This window comes from Furipterus horrens, unplaced genomic scaffold (genome assembly GCF_987537825.1).
Source record: "Furipterus horrens unplaced genomic scaffold, mFurHor1.1.pri manual_scaffold_6, whole genome shotgun sequence".
NCBI classification, from domain to species: Eukaryota; Metazoa; Chordata; class Mammalia; order Chiroptera; family Furipteridae; genus Furipterus; species Furipterus horrens.
The window spans coordinates 10599674-10613008 of NW_028327176.1; the positions used below are offsets into that span (position 1 = coordinate 10599674).

The 13335-nt window shown below is 41.9% G+C and overlaps 1 protein-coding gene across 1 annotated transcript in view; it reads right to left on the reverse strand.

Moving 5' to 3' along the window:
* The window catches only part of LDAH (lipid droplet associated hydrolase), a 77977-nt gene that overhangs the window by 47102 nt on the left and 17540 nt on the right, over positions 1–13335 (reverse strand). The window contains exon 4 of the mRNA XM_090280948.1: positions 9176–9345. Within this exon, the coding sequence (XP_090137074.1) occupies positions 9176–9345 (170 nt within the window). The remainder of the gene's footprint in view (positions 1–9175; positions 9346–13335) is intronic.

The following is a 13335-nucleotide window of genomic DNA, read 5'->3' on the forward strand; positions in this document are numbered from 1 at the left end:
AAGGTTTGGATGCAATAGATCTGAGTGGGGCCCAGTAATTCGTATTCTTAACGAGTTCCCAAGCGATGCTGATGCTGCTTCGAGAACTCCTGGCTCAGCCAGCTGCCTGGGCGCCTGGTGTCATCGACTGCAGGCTGCGCACAACCCCTCCCGGGCCGGGAAGAGGTGGTGATGGGATGTGTTCAGGCAGGGAGTGCGAGTCTCTCCTGGCCGGCGGCCACTTCACTTCATCGGCTCTACCTGTCCCTTTAAACACATCTCACGAACTCGCAATATACTGGACCTTGGAGAGGATGAGGAGAATTTTCCATATCTGACAGTATTGTGGACACAAAAATATTAAAATGGTTCAATATTTAAATCTGAAAAGTGTTCAGAAATTCTCAGATGAAATGCATTAGATAAAGTACTAAGTATTAACATGCATGAAGAATGTTCTATTATAAACCCCTGTTTTCACTTTCTTGAAGCTTTCCAAAAAAATTAGCCCTTTGTGGTGAAATTTTCCATGCTTGGTTTCAGCCCAAAGGTAATTTTTTTTTTTTTTGCAAACTTTGAGAAAAATATATTAAATCGTTTTCTGAGTTATGAAAAGATGAAAAAAGCCCACACAATTTTTCCACTTTGAAAGCAATTTCAGGATTTTAAAAAATATGCAGATAACTAAAAATGGCTGAAGTTGAAAAGTTGAAACTTTCCATGTGTCTGGTTTTCAGCAAGGTAGTCTCCTGGGTAGTTCAGAAAAGATAACGTGTGTGCACACTCATAAACATGACTATAGATTTAAGTAAGTTCATAAGAGAGTGAAGAACATTTTATTATGCTCGATATGCCGCAGAGCAGGGAATTTATTGTTTTCTGAAACTGAGTCTTTCACAAGCCAGAGTCTGTACGGAGGTGCTGACTGCCTTACCCCCCGCGATTTTCACACACGACGGGGCCACGTGCACACAGCTGTGGAACTACTATGCACTGTTCTGCAGAACACCCCACTTCCCTTCACTCGATTTCCCTGTCTGCCCCCAGCTCAGTTCTAGGATTCTGAGCACTGTCTTCTGAGTTCAATTTCTGCCCTTGGGCCTGGGCCTCCACACCAACTCCCTTCACCTTCTCTGTTCCAGATCACACACATGTTCACATTTCTCCCAATTCTTTCTGAAATCTCCTGAAAGCATTACCCTGCTTCCTGCTACCCTGTCCCCCTCACCCGCCATGTATTTGAAGGACTCAAATATTAAAGAAACAACAGTAGAAATCTTATGTGTAGATCAAACAGCTTTTGGTGGTTTGTCAAGGTAACTGCTTCAAGGCATCTATAACCGTAACTTCCTAACTACTACTCCACCTAAAAGCAGAGAATGGGGAAGTTGGATACAGAATAGAGTTCTAGTTCTGCCATTTACTAGCTAACTGACGTATGGGTTAGACACATAACTCCTTGGAACTTCAGTCTCCTTATCTGTAAAGAGGGAAAAATTAGGTTGTTAAATGACCTTGTTACATGTGAACACGTTTTGTAAACTTCAAATGAATGTTGGGTATAACTGTTAGAAAGAACCATACATCAATTTCAAAAAAGTGTTTCAGGTGTCTAGACTCAAATAAAGAACCAAGATGAGGCACAAAAACATTTTGTGAGATGCAGAGGTTAAGAAAAATTCCTAAAAAATGAACAGAAGGAAACCCGCTCCAACAAATGCTCTCACATCTCTGTCGGCATGGACTGTTTGCCTCAGCATATGTTAAATGATTTCCCACTTACAGGACAGAAACGTTCTCTTGACTGGCTTCTTCCTTATCATTTTGTCTTCTCCCCTTCACTGGCCAAGTCCTGGATAACTACGCATTGATCACCTGCAACCTCCTCCCATTATTTCACTAAAAATGTCCTCTTCCGATTACTAATATCAGAAGCCTTAAGTTCCCTTTCCCTTTCGCCTTTGCTACGCTCCTCTCTGCAACCCTTACCTCCTGCTACATAACTCAGCATCCCCCGATGTCTGGTTTAAAACCACAATGATCAGTCTTTCCGATTTTGTGGGGTCCAGAACTCAGACAGGGCTCAGCGGGACTTCTGCTCCATATGGGTCCCTCCCCTGATTGTATGTAGTAGCAGATGGGATGGGCTTGAAGGTCCAAGGTTCCACGCACATCTGGTGCGTCATGATCCACTGGACTTCTTACACGGCAGCTGGTTTCCAAGAGGGAGGAAACAGAAGCTCCCAGTACCCTTAAGGCCTGGGCTGGGAAGCACCAGAACATCATTTCCACTGTATCCCATTGGGGAAACCTAGTTACATGTCCAGCCCAAGTTCAAAGTAGAAGAAAAAGAGACTTCACCTCTTGAGAGAGGAATGGCAAAAGAATTGGTGGCCATCTTTACTGCCTATCCATAACTTTCTTGACATGTTCTTTCTCTTGTTTTAGTTTCTGTGATATATTCTAGTCTATTTGATTTATTTTTACTTTGACCCCACAGAAAGATAAACACTCTACATTGTAATCTAGGACATCAACACACACTCATAAAAAGTGAAACAGAAATTTCACAATACCTATCTTTAATAAAATTCAATACATTCAAGTATTTTCTGTCTTTATTTACTCTATTATATGTGTGTGTGTATATATCTATATTTATCTATCTATCTATCTATCTATCTATCTATCTATCTATTTTTAAATGCTGCTTTTTTATTGTTCCCTTCTCTGTAGAGGATTATACCTCACAGCTTCACTGATGGCAGACTTGGTCATGTAAGTTGCTCCATCCAATGCAGTGTGAGGAGTGACAGTCACTTCCAAATAGATGTTTTAAAATACAGCGTGTGGTTCACAATTTCTTTTCATCCTCTGCCACGAGATCAGAATATTCCAGATAGAAGTTACTTCACCAGTCTGGACTCTGGAATAAGAGTGCGTGGAGAGAACTACACGGGGGCAGCCTACCCTCAGAAGACTTGCACCAGGAGCCAGAAGCAAGTCTTGGTTGTTAAAAGCCACTGACACTGTGCAGCTGTGGGGTAGTCTTCCCTGTCCTGACTGACTCCCCTGGTTGCCACCCACTGATGTGATTTCAGGACTGACTTAACGACTGCAGCCAACAGTCTGGAAAATGATGATACCTTCTGCCTTTTCCTCTGCTTTAGCCTCCTGTCCACCAAATAAAGCCATTCCCCTAACATGCATCTACGACCTGTTTCTTTTGTCTCCTAACAACTTCCCTTGGCAAATCCCCATATACGGTCTTCATCACTTCTCATCCGGACTAGTAAACTTGCCTGTCACTGGGTCGTTTACTTGGTATTCTACACTCTCTCCTCCTTTCATTCTTCTTCTCAGTAGAGATTACCTTACCCAGTGCAGGACCATTACCATCCCAGGCCCTTCAGTGGCTCCTTGCCGTCCAGAAAACAAGAGTCCAAAGCCCGTGGTCAAATTTTCTTGTGTCTGCACTTCCAACAGCCTAGGTTCTCACCCCCCACCTCCCCCACATCCTTCAGGAACACTAGGCTGTATCCACATCAGACCACTCACTGCTCTCTTCACGTGCCCAGTGAGAAAAGCCACTCCTCCTCTGTTCATACTGTTTCCACTGCTTACAGTGCACGGCAGCCCCCTATCACCAAAACATCAAATTCTCTACTTCGACCCCGACTCACCCTTCTCCTGTTCAAATACCGGCTCCTTCATCTAGCTTTCTCTGATATTCTCAGTTAGGAGCCACCCCTCTTGAAAATACTTAAGATTACGGTACCTCTCATTTGCCTTCCATTTCTCATCACTTAACCCAGGGATAGGACTGACAACAGCAATTTTGACAAATTATTTCTTATTCTTCTCCCGCCCTCCAGATTATCTTTAGTGTGGAAGACAACTTAGTGATGCTCTCGGGACGTTCTCACAAGCACGCCTAGCCTTGTAGACATGAAGGCTCATCAGAATGGTGGACGTGCACCCCAGTCTCACTAATCTCATTGTTTGCAGAACAGCTGAACTTATATTTTTCCCTAAAGTAGATGAGATGGACTCTGGAATCAACATCTGCATGATCTAACATGCTCTTCCGACCCTTTCAGGAAAGGTTTTCAAGCTTCTCACTGGATTTGTGGTATACTTGAAGTTTCTAGAATGTTAGGCTCTGAACAATAATACATCCCTGTGCTCAGTTTTGTCTCTTATGTATTCATGTTACTCTCATGTCTTCATTTAAGACTCTGTTTGCTCCTGAGACAAAATTATAACATAGTTATATTTCCTTTACCCACAGCAAATTAGTAGCAACAGATTATAAGTAGGAAACAGAAGAGGCACCTCATAACAAGGGAGAAGACAGAAAAACTGTAAACAGACACTAGAAATATTTTTTTAAAGAAGCACCATTAGCTAACACATTTCATGACCTAGGCAAAATCCTTTTAGTTGTATTTTACTGCAGTATAATAACACTATCAAAATGATGTCCTTGAATCACTAATTCTTCCATAATTAATTTGCATTGCTGAAGAAGGTTGATCGGTGAATAATATATTTTAGACAAATTTTTATACAGCTGGATAAAACAGTCTGATGCTTCAACGAGTGAGTTAAAGTAATCTGGAAATTTCATTTAGGGAGAAGACATTTTTGCCAACCAGACAGACAAAATAAGCTCTATGTTATTGTGCATTTTCCCCGAAGGAAGGCCAAATAATATAAAAAGTTAAATTTCGAGGGATCTGATACCCCCTGGAAGGAGAGGAAGTATTATCATTAAATATTATATAAATTCTTAAGAGGAAAATAAAAGTTAAATTACTTGAAGGTCACCTCATGACTCGGGGAAGAGCCCAGTTAAGAATCAAGGGCTTTCAACTCCCAACCTTGAACTTTATGCAAACAATTTATTGGAAAAATCAGATGGTACATTTTGAATATATGAAGGATTGATGTTGAGAGAAAGAAGGTTCTAGATAGAGGGATAAGACTGCTACTTCTTTGTTCCCACGTTACCCCCTGCCCCGCCTTACCCTTAATTGCTAGAGCAATATTCATGGGGTCCCTTACTCCTTGAGCTGAAACGGAATGAGTCACATGGGTACACTCCAGAAACATCTGTAGGCTCTGCTATATCCAGAGGTTGAGAGAGCTATCGAATATCGTCTCATACCCACAGCTAATATAACTGTGCCCCACCCCGTGAGGCAGATGGAGCCAAGGCTGAATCCTGGCAAGGCACTTTTCTTGCAGTTCCCATCTATAAAATGGAAGACGGGACTCGGCTGTCTCAGTTCTAAGATCCTATGAGTCTAAAATTGCGTTTATTGTAAGTCACAACAGCTAATATTTAACAGTCGTCTAATTAACTGTTTTCTCAGTCTCTTTTTAAATTCTTTATTTTGGACTTTACGGTCAAAACTTATGAAGAATTTCTATAATTCTATGTACCAAATTTGCTTAAAGAAAAAAATACTTTAATACCAGATTTTGAAAAGAGCCAATTTTTAGTGTATTAAAATACAGGTCAGACAATATGTTCAAAATATGCAGTAAGTCTCTTACAATGATATAGGTCAGACAACATGCTCAAAATATCCAGTATGTCTCTCACAATGATTTTAAGACCAAAGTTTCCTATAATTAGCTACAAAAATATGGTAAAGAACTGAAACAATATAAGAACCAAATAAACCAGCTACTAAGCTACACATATGTCCTTAAAATCTTATGGGAGTCAAATATTCCAGTAAAAATAACAGAAGAGATGGAAACACAAGTTTCTTATTATCACACTTCATATGTTATAAAACATAACAGCTAACTTATTTTTGGCAAAATGATTAGGGATTGCAACACTCTGGCTTACACAAACTTATTTGATTGTCAAATGCATCTTAAATGGAGCGTGTCATGCTAACTTCAGGCATGCAGGCACTGTGCCGTCTTAGAGTAGCCTAGAGACACTGAAATTTCAACACTTCAGCAGGGATCATACCACCAAAATTAACCGGGCCAGGTGTTTAAAGAGGGGTAGGGGGACTTCAACAATGTAGTTAATTGAAACCAGATAAAGCTTTTGAATAGTAAAAAAATCATACAGATGTTCACCCTCCTCCCTGGGTGACCTTTATGGACAATTGATTGCACACGTTATTTTGTAAAATACACCCTTTTAAAGAAAACACAGTTTCACATGTCTCTCTGAAAACTCTGTAATCACAGTATGAGTTATGTGGCCACAAACAGACTTGGTTAAGCTCATGTTTTATCTTCCTTTTCCCTTTTCCCCACTGTTCCTACGAGGGCAAGAGCACCTGAAACTGGAGCAATAATTAGGAAGCTCTAAAGCTGAAGAAGTTACAAGAAGCTACATCAACGGTAAGCGGCATTGTACTTCTTTTCCAACCGACATTGGGAAGTCAGGCCAGAAAAGAGATGAGTTTGAAACAAATGTGTGGAATGCCACTTTTCATGGATGCTTTAGGGAAACGATACACTACAGGCAGGATGGACGCCGAGCAAACAAACACAAACCCCAAGGACAGATCTGAAGGGCACAAAGACAAATATTTTCTTCCCCGTGTTTATACAACAGTGTATTCATCAGGGTTCTCCAGAGCAGCGGAAGCAATAGGGGATGTCTGGGGGTTTTGTATATGGAGACTTAGCATAGGGATTGGCTCATGCAATTTTGGAGGGCAGGAAGTCAGTCCCACAATGTGCCATCTGCAAGCTGGGAAGTAGGAAAGCCAGTGGTATAATTCAGTCTGAGGCCAAAGGCTTCCGAACTTGGGGTGCCACTGGTGTAAGTCTTGGGAGTCTGAAAACTTGGGAATCCAGAGACCCAACATCCTAGGGCAGGAGAAGTGGGGGTCCCGGCTCAAGCAGCAAGAGAGAAAGGGTTCACCCTTCCTTGGTGTTTGTGTTCTGTTGGGGCCCTCGAAGGATTGGGTGATGCCAGACGGCAATGGTGAGGACAGATCTGTTTTTTCTCTGTCTGCTGATTCACATTTAATCTCTTCTGGAAATATCCTCACAGACAAACTCAGAAGTAATGTTTTACCAGCTATCTGGGTGTTCCTTACCCGAGTCAAGTTGATACATAAAATAAGCCATCACAAACAGTAATGCTATTATTATTTCAAATATGCAAGTACTCTTTAAAAAAAATGTTTTTAAGCTTTTAAAATACCTGGAACAACTAATATCAAAATTATATTTCACAGCAGTTTGTTACATTTTATTTGACAGGACCAAGTCACTTCCCACATGGGGAAATAAAGTGTGTGTGTGTGTGTGTGTGTGTGTGTGTGTGTATCTACATGCTTGACTGTACACCACACAAATGAAATCCTAACTGTAGGCGTGGTGGGACAGGCAGGCAGCTTTTGACATGGCCCCCAGGGATGCTCACCTTCTAATATTCATGCTGGAGTGTAATCTACTCCTCTTCAGTGGGGGCTGGACCTAGTGATTTGCTTCTAACAGGCTACTGTGAAATAAAGTAAGGGGATTATCATTTCTGTGATCAGGTTCCAGCTGTGGCTCCCATCTTGCCAGCAGACTTTTTCTGGCTCTTCTCCCTCACTTGCTCTCACGAAGCAAGTTAGAAGGCCCACATGTTAGGGAACAGACGGTGGCCTCCACCCAACTGCCAGCGATGAACCAAGACCCTCAGTGCAACAACCTCTGAGGAACTGAGTTGTGCCAATGACCCCGTGAATGAGCTTGCAAGCAGATCCTTCTCAATTCAAATGTTCAGAAGGACCTTTTGATGAAAGTCTTAGGAAAGATGCTGAAGCAGAGGACCCAGTTAGGTCATGGCCAGATCCCAGACACACAGAAACTGAGAGAGAATAAAGGTGTGTTGGTTTACGCCGCTAAGTCCTGGAGTCGTTAGTTACACAGCCGCAGATAACTGACACAGAAGTTAACCTAATGACTGCAGGAACGATTCCACTGTCGTTTCCATAGTAACAGTCACTAACATCTATAGCCAAACTTCACGTTCTAGGCACCATTTCTAATTCTTTATATAATTCCTCAAAAAGCCCTTTGAAGATCATATTATTATCCCCATGTTACAAATGAGGAAACGAAGGTACAGCGAGACCCAATTAACTTGCCAAAGTCACACTGATAAAATACGACAGCAAGTACTTGAACTTAGGTGTCGTGCCTCTAGAGCCAGGGCTCACGGCTACTGTGCAAACAGAAGCACCAAGTCGCAGGGCGTGTAAGGATGGTAACCTCCTAACACAGCGCTAGAGGAGCTAGAAGGTGCAGGAGACGAGAGGCCGTACAAAAGAAGGGAGTCACTTCCTGTCGCGCATTCAGATGACAAGTTCAATGGCACGCCTTCATGCCTCCACACACCCTGTAGTTACATAGTGAGTAGTTATCATACCCATGGCTTAGTCTGTCCCCTCCATTGGCCTTCAGACTCTTACCTCAAAGACTGTCTTATTCATTGGGATGTCTTCCAAAACACAGCACAGGGCCTGACATAGAGCAACTATTTAATATGTTTGTTGAATGAAGAAATAATTTACGTTGTGAATAGCCTATATTCATGGGTCATTTCAGTGGTATATGTCAGTGAAGTCTCCTGTGGTTCATAACCTTTCCTGGGCACTTTCTATAGGTTTTTATGTCTCCAGTGTCTCTGGCACACAGTGGCACCTAATACGTATTATTTAAAGAATGAGTGAATAAATCAACGAGTGTCTCAAAAAGCCTGCCAAGCTGTAGAACTGATGAGACAGCTGTTTGCCTATCAATGATGATGACACATTTTCTTACTTTTAAAAGGAGGCATGAACATTTATAAAATACTCTCCCAGTAAAGACAGATTCTTGTCTAGGTCTTAGCCAGTGACTGACCTTAAATATTCTTTTATAAAGGACAACAAGTTACCTATAACTTAAGAATTCCAGGTAACTCTAGATTAGAAGACATTCAGTTGGAAAATTCCCACCTCCTTCAGCACTATTTTTTGAAACATCGTGGAAACTGCATGAACACATACTTACACAGGCCCAGTCATACGGGGAAAAGGATAAAGGCCGCTGCCACGCATCCTCTCTCTGTTCTACTTATCAATTGAACAAGAGACACCAGAACAAAGGGCAGCTGAGGCGGATCTGAGCACGTGCACAGCCGGACACCTCTGGTCCGCTCCTGAGGCATACTTACTGGGAGCTCAGGGGCAAACTTCAAGATCTGAAGGGCAATATAGCAGCCTATTGAATGGCCAATGACCACCAGTTTGGTTTCCTTTGGCACATGCGTTCTCAGAAAAGCTATCTTGTGTTCTATTTGACCACGGAGTCCGTAGATGTCCTTAATTTCTTGAGCACTTGGATCTGAAACCAAAAATATGTGCATGTTTTTATTCAATAAGTAAAAGTAATAAATTCACTGGGAAAAATATTTTAAAGAGTCGTAGTCGGCAGCCGTCCGTCTCGAGAGACGATGGTGTAGCTTCTTAAGAGTCTATCTGCACCACCGAGAATGGCTGTGCAGTCCGACTCGGGAGTGACACGGTATCTGTCTCCTCCCGTGTTGAATCGACATCTTGCGATGACGCTGGAGTGTCCTCTCCAGTGAAGCTGAAGCTACAGAGCCTGGGCAGGGTGATATGGAGAACATTGATTTACACCGTGTCTCACAGGGCACAGAAGTGTCCCTCTCTCTGCCCCTTCGCCCACTCTGGATATTATTAATGGTCTTAAACAGCAAAAGGATTGTTTTAAGCACTAGCGGAGAATAGCCAGGCATCCTCAAAGCTAAGTGTGGCAGTTTCTTCTTGGCAGTTGAATCCTGGGATTTGATGAAACCCTTCTGGAGCCTGATTTTGTCTCCTCTCCCTGATCCCCCCTCTCCTTATGGAGTCCTCAGACGGCCAGGGTGGGTGAGGGAACTTGGAGAACAGACAGCGGCTCCCCCCACCCCACTACTACCCATGGTTCTCCCCATCTGATTGGAAATGCTCCTCGGTCTCCCTTTCACTATGCTCCTGATTTTTAAGGACTCAGGAGTGTGCACCCATCAGGGCAGTCTCTACCTATGGCCTTGACCTGAAGCCCCCTGCTCTTTATGCTCTAATTGGGGCGTCCTCTGCTTCTAGCGAGGACTAACCTATAAGAGCTCATGGACTAACCTATAATAGCTCGGTTTCACATTTAGCGTGCGTGGGTTTTCTTTTGTTTGGGGTTTATATTATTCCTCCAAACAACCCCCCAAAACAGTTACGATTCATCTCCCTGCTTTTCACAATGCAGCAGCTGAGGCTCAGAAAGAGAAAATGATTGGCCCACATCCCATTTTAAAGAGTAACAGTAATAATACTACTACTTCCCATTTGTGTAAGGCCTCTAACGTGCTAGCTACAGTGTAAGGCACTATATACAGTAAATTATATCAACCGATCCTCACAATAACCCTGGAAGGGAAGTATTACTACCTTTATTTTATAGAAGCTCACGGACAGTAGGAGATAGAATGACAGTCACATACCTGTTAAGTAAGAGGGGGAGAGTCAAACCCAGGTCTCTCTGTCCTCACAGCCCATAAACTTTCAAATATTTCATGAACTACTACTCTAAGCTTGTGCCAATGGTTCTCAAAATCGAACATGCATCAGAACCCTCTGGGGGGTTTCTTATAATAACCTGATTGCTGGGCCCCATCACCTGAGCCCCTGATTCAATGGGTCTGGGTTGGAGCCTGAGAATCTGCATTCTAAGTTTCCAGATGTTAATGTCGCTCGTTCTAGGACCCACATTGAGAACCACGGGTTAGGCTGAGTTATATTATTAATAAACAACTACAAAATTCATGACACTGCTTCATTATTTTAGATAACCTTTGTTTGAAGAACTCAAACAGAAAACTTAAGTAGAAACGTTGTAAGCTGTTTCTTTTAAAAAAAGAAATTTATTTATTTGTTTGTTTATTTTTAGAGAGGGGAAAGGAGAAAGAGAGGGAGAGAAACATCACTGTGTGGTTGCCTCTCACTCGTGTCCCCAACTTGGGACCTGATGTGCAACTTAGTCATGTGCCCTGACTGGGAATCGAACCAGCGACACTTGGCTCGCAGGCTGACACTCAATCCACTGAGCCACAGCAGCCAGGGCTGTAAGCTGTTTCTGTTAACCAGCATGGTCCTAACCTGAAATATCCCACCTTCCTTTCACAAATGAACTGTCTTTTACATTCTTCAAGACTAATTAAAACTTGACCTAGCTAATCTTCAAGAAAAATAAATGTGCTTCCCTTTGTGTTTAACCAGCTCCCCACTTTCACTACAGCCCTTGATCACACTTGCACGACTGTCTGTTTATTTCCTCTCTTAGGCTGTGAGCGCCTGGAAGGCAGGGTCCACCTTTTCATCTGTGTGGCCTCCGTAACTAGCACACAGCAGATACTATTGCCGAGTGAAAACACGAACCAACTGGACGAGCGCTGAGGATGCTGCCAGCTCTGATATTACATAAACGCAGAAAACTTCAAAGGTTTTCCCTGTGAACATATATACGACCCCAAGGACAGAGTGTAATATTTCAAAATATCACAAAGTAGTCAATTGCTCCCCACAATTGGAATCACTGGAATACTAAATTTCTCGCCTCCATGACTCCTGCAAGGTCCTGATGGAAACGATAATGAGCCACAATGTGATTTATTCAAAAGGTGCCCAAAACTCGTTAGGAAACACCTGCTGTTTTCATTGCCCTCAGTGCTCGGCCCTCCTTGTTCGCCTGGATAACTCCTCATCCTTCAAACTCTGGACAAGTGTCATTTCCTCTGGGAAGCCACGGTATTTAAGTAGCCTTCCCTTCAGCTTCCGCAACATCCCACGCTTACCTGACTACATTACTCTCCTGGCTCCTACTGCATGATTCAGTCTTGCTTATCCCTCTTCCCCGATGCCTGACACACAAGGCATCAGAGGCTGTTTTTCTATTGAATGAAAGAGGATTAGTTCCCTATTTCTGTGGTGCTACTCATCTCCCAGATAAGACGTACTCTGCCCTGACCCTTCTTCCTGGGTCAGTCTAGAATTCATTCTCCATTTAACAAGGAAGTTCAACATAAAACAAAACTGAGAAGAGATATAAATAGAATCTGGAAATCTGATTTTGGTAGGACCCCTGATGACTCCAAGTCTGAATGTTTATTTAATATTTTTTAAAAAGTTTGAGTAGCTTGTATTCCCTTACTCTCCGTGTACCCTCTCTGACTACTTCACCCGCAAGTGATCACATTGTTCCTGATACCCCAAACCCAACAGCTATAGTATCTGCAACCCAAGTGCCTTGTTATTTTTCACCATACACAACATTTAAAAGTGTCAGTCTTCCTTTCATCGGGATGGTATGGTATAGTACAAAGATCATGAGCATTGGAAACAAGATAAATGTGGGTCTATTTCCAAGCTGGGCGTCTTACTGGGTGACTTGGGCAAATCTTTCACCCTGGCTTCAGTCTCCCCATATATATAACAGAAATAATAATGTTAGCTTCCTAGGCATGTGGTTTGCATAACTTTAAAAGCACACAGTACAAAGTGTCTGCTATAAACTGTTTGAGAAATGAATGTTATGCGCCTATCATTTCAATTCCTGTCGTTTAAATCCTCCCTCAAATACACACTAAGAACATTAACATGGTTAGAGCAAAGAGAAGGAAAATGAGCTATATGCAATAAACATTTTAAACTTCACTGAAACCAGAAGGTTCTGAAATATTTCAGATGAAATTTAATGAACATTATAATTTGAACAATAACTCAAGGAATATTTCAGAGATAAATCTGGCTTTACCTCTAGGAACTGCTCAGATTTCCAAGACAAACATACCACTTGTTAGTGTTTGCTGAAGTAACGATGTTAATTGGGAAAGTACTTTCTATAAATAAATAATCAATAAAAGGAAGTTTAAATGTACTATCTGGACATTATTTTACTAGCAAAAACTACAGGTTAAAAGACTATCTATATACCTGACTATATATTTCAATGCCTATTATAATTTTAATATACTCTGAAAAACTTAGGAGTAGTCAACTTACTCTCCATAAAATGCAATAAAAAACGACAATCAATTGTATCAAAATTAGAATAATAATAATATGGAAATGATGTATACCATTCTTTCTGTAGGGAAGATGTATTCCAAATTGTGATCCACTCAGTACATGTGGGACTTAATCTGTGTCAAAGCTGAGAACCGCTTGAATTGGTAGATGTGAATCCAGTTCCCCACACCTTTCTCAGCATACAGTCCTGAATGTAATAGTGACAATTCCCTTTTAGACCCTGACCCAATTTCTTAGACCCATCTCCATGAAA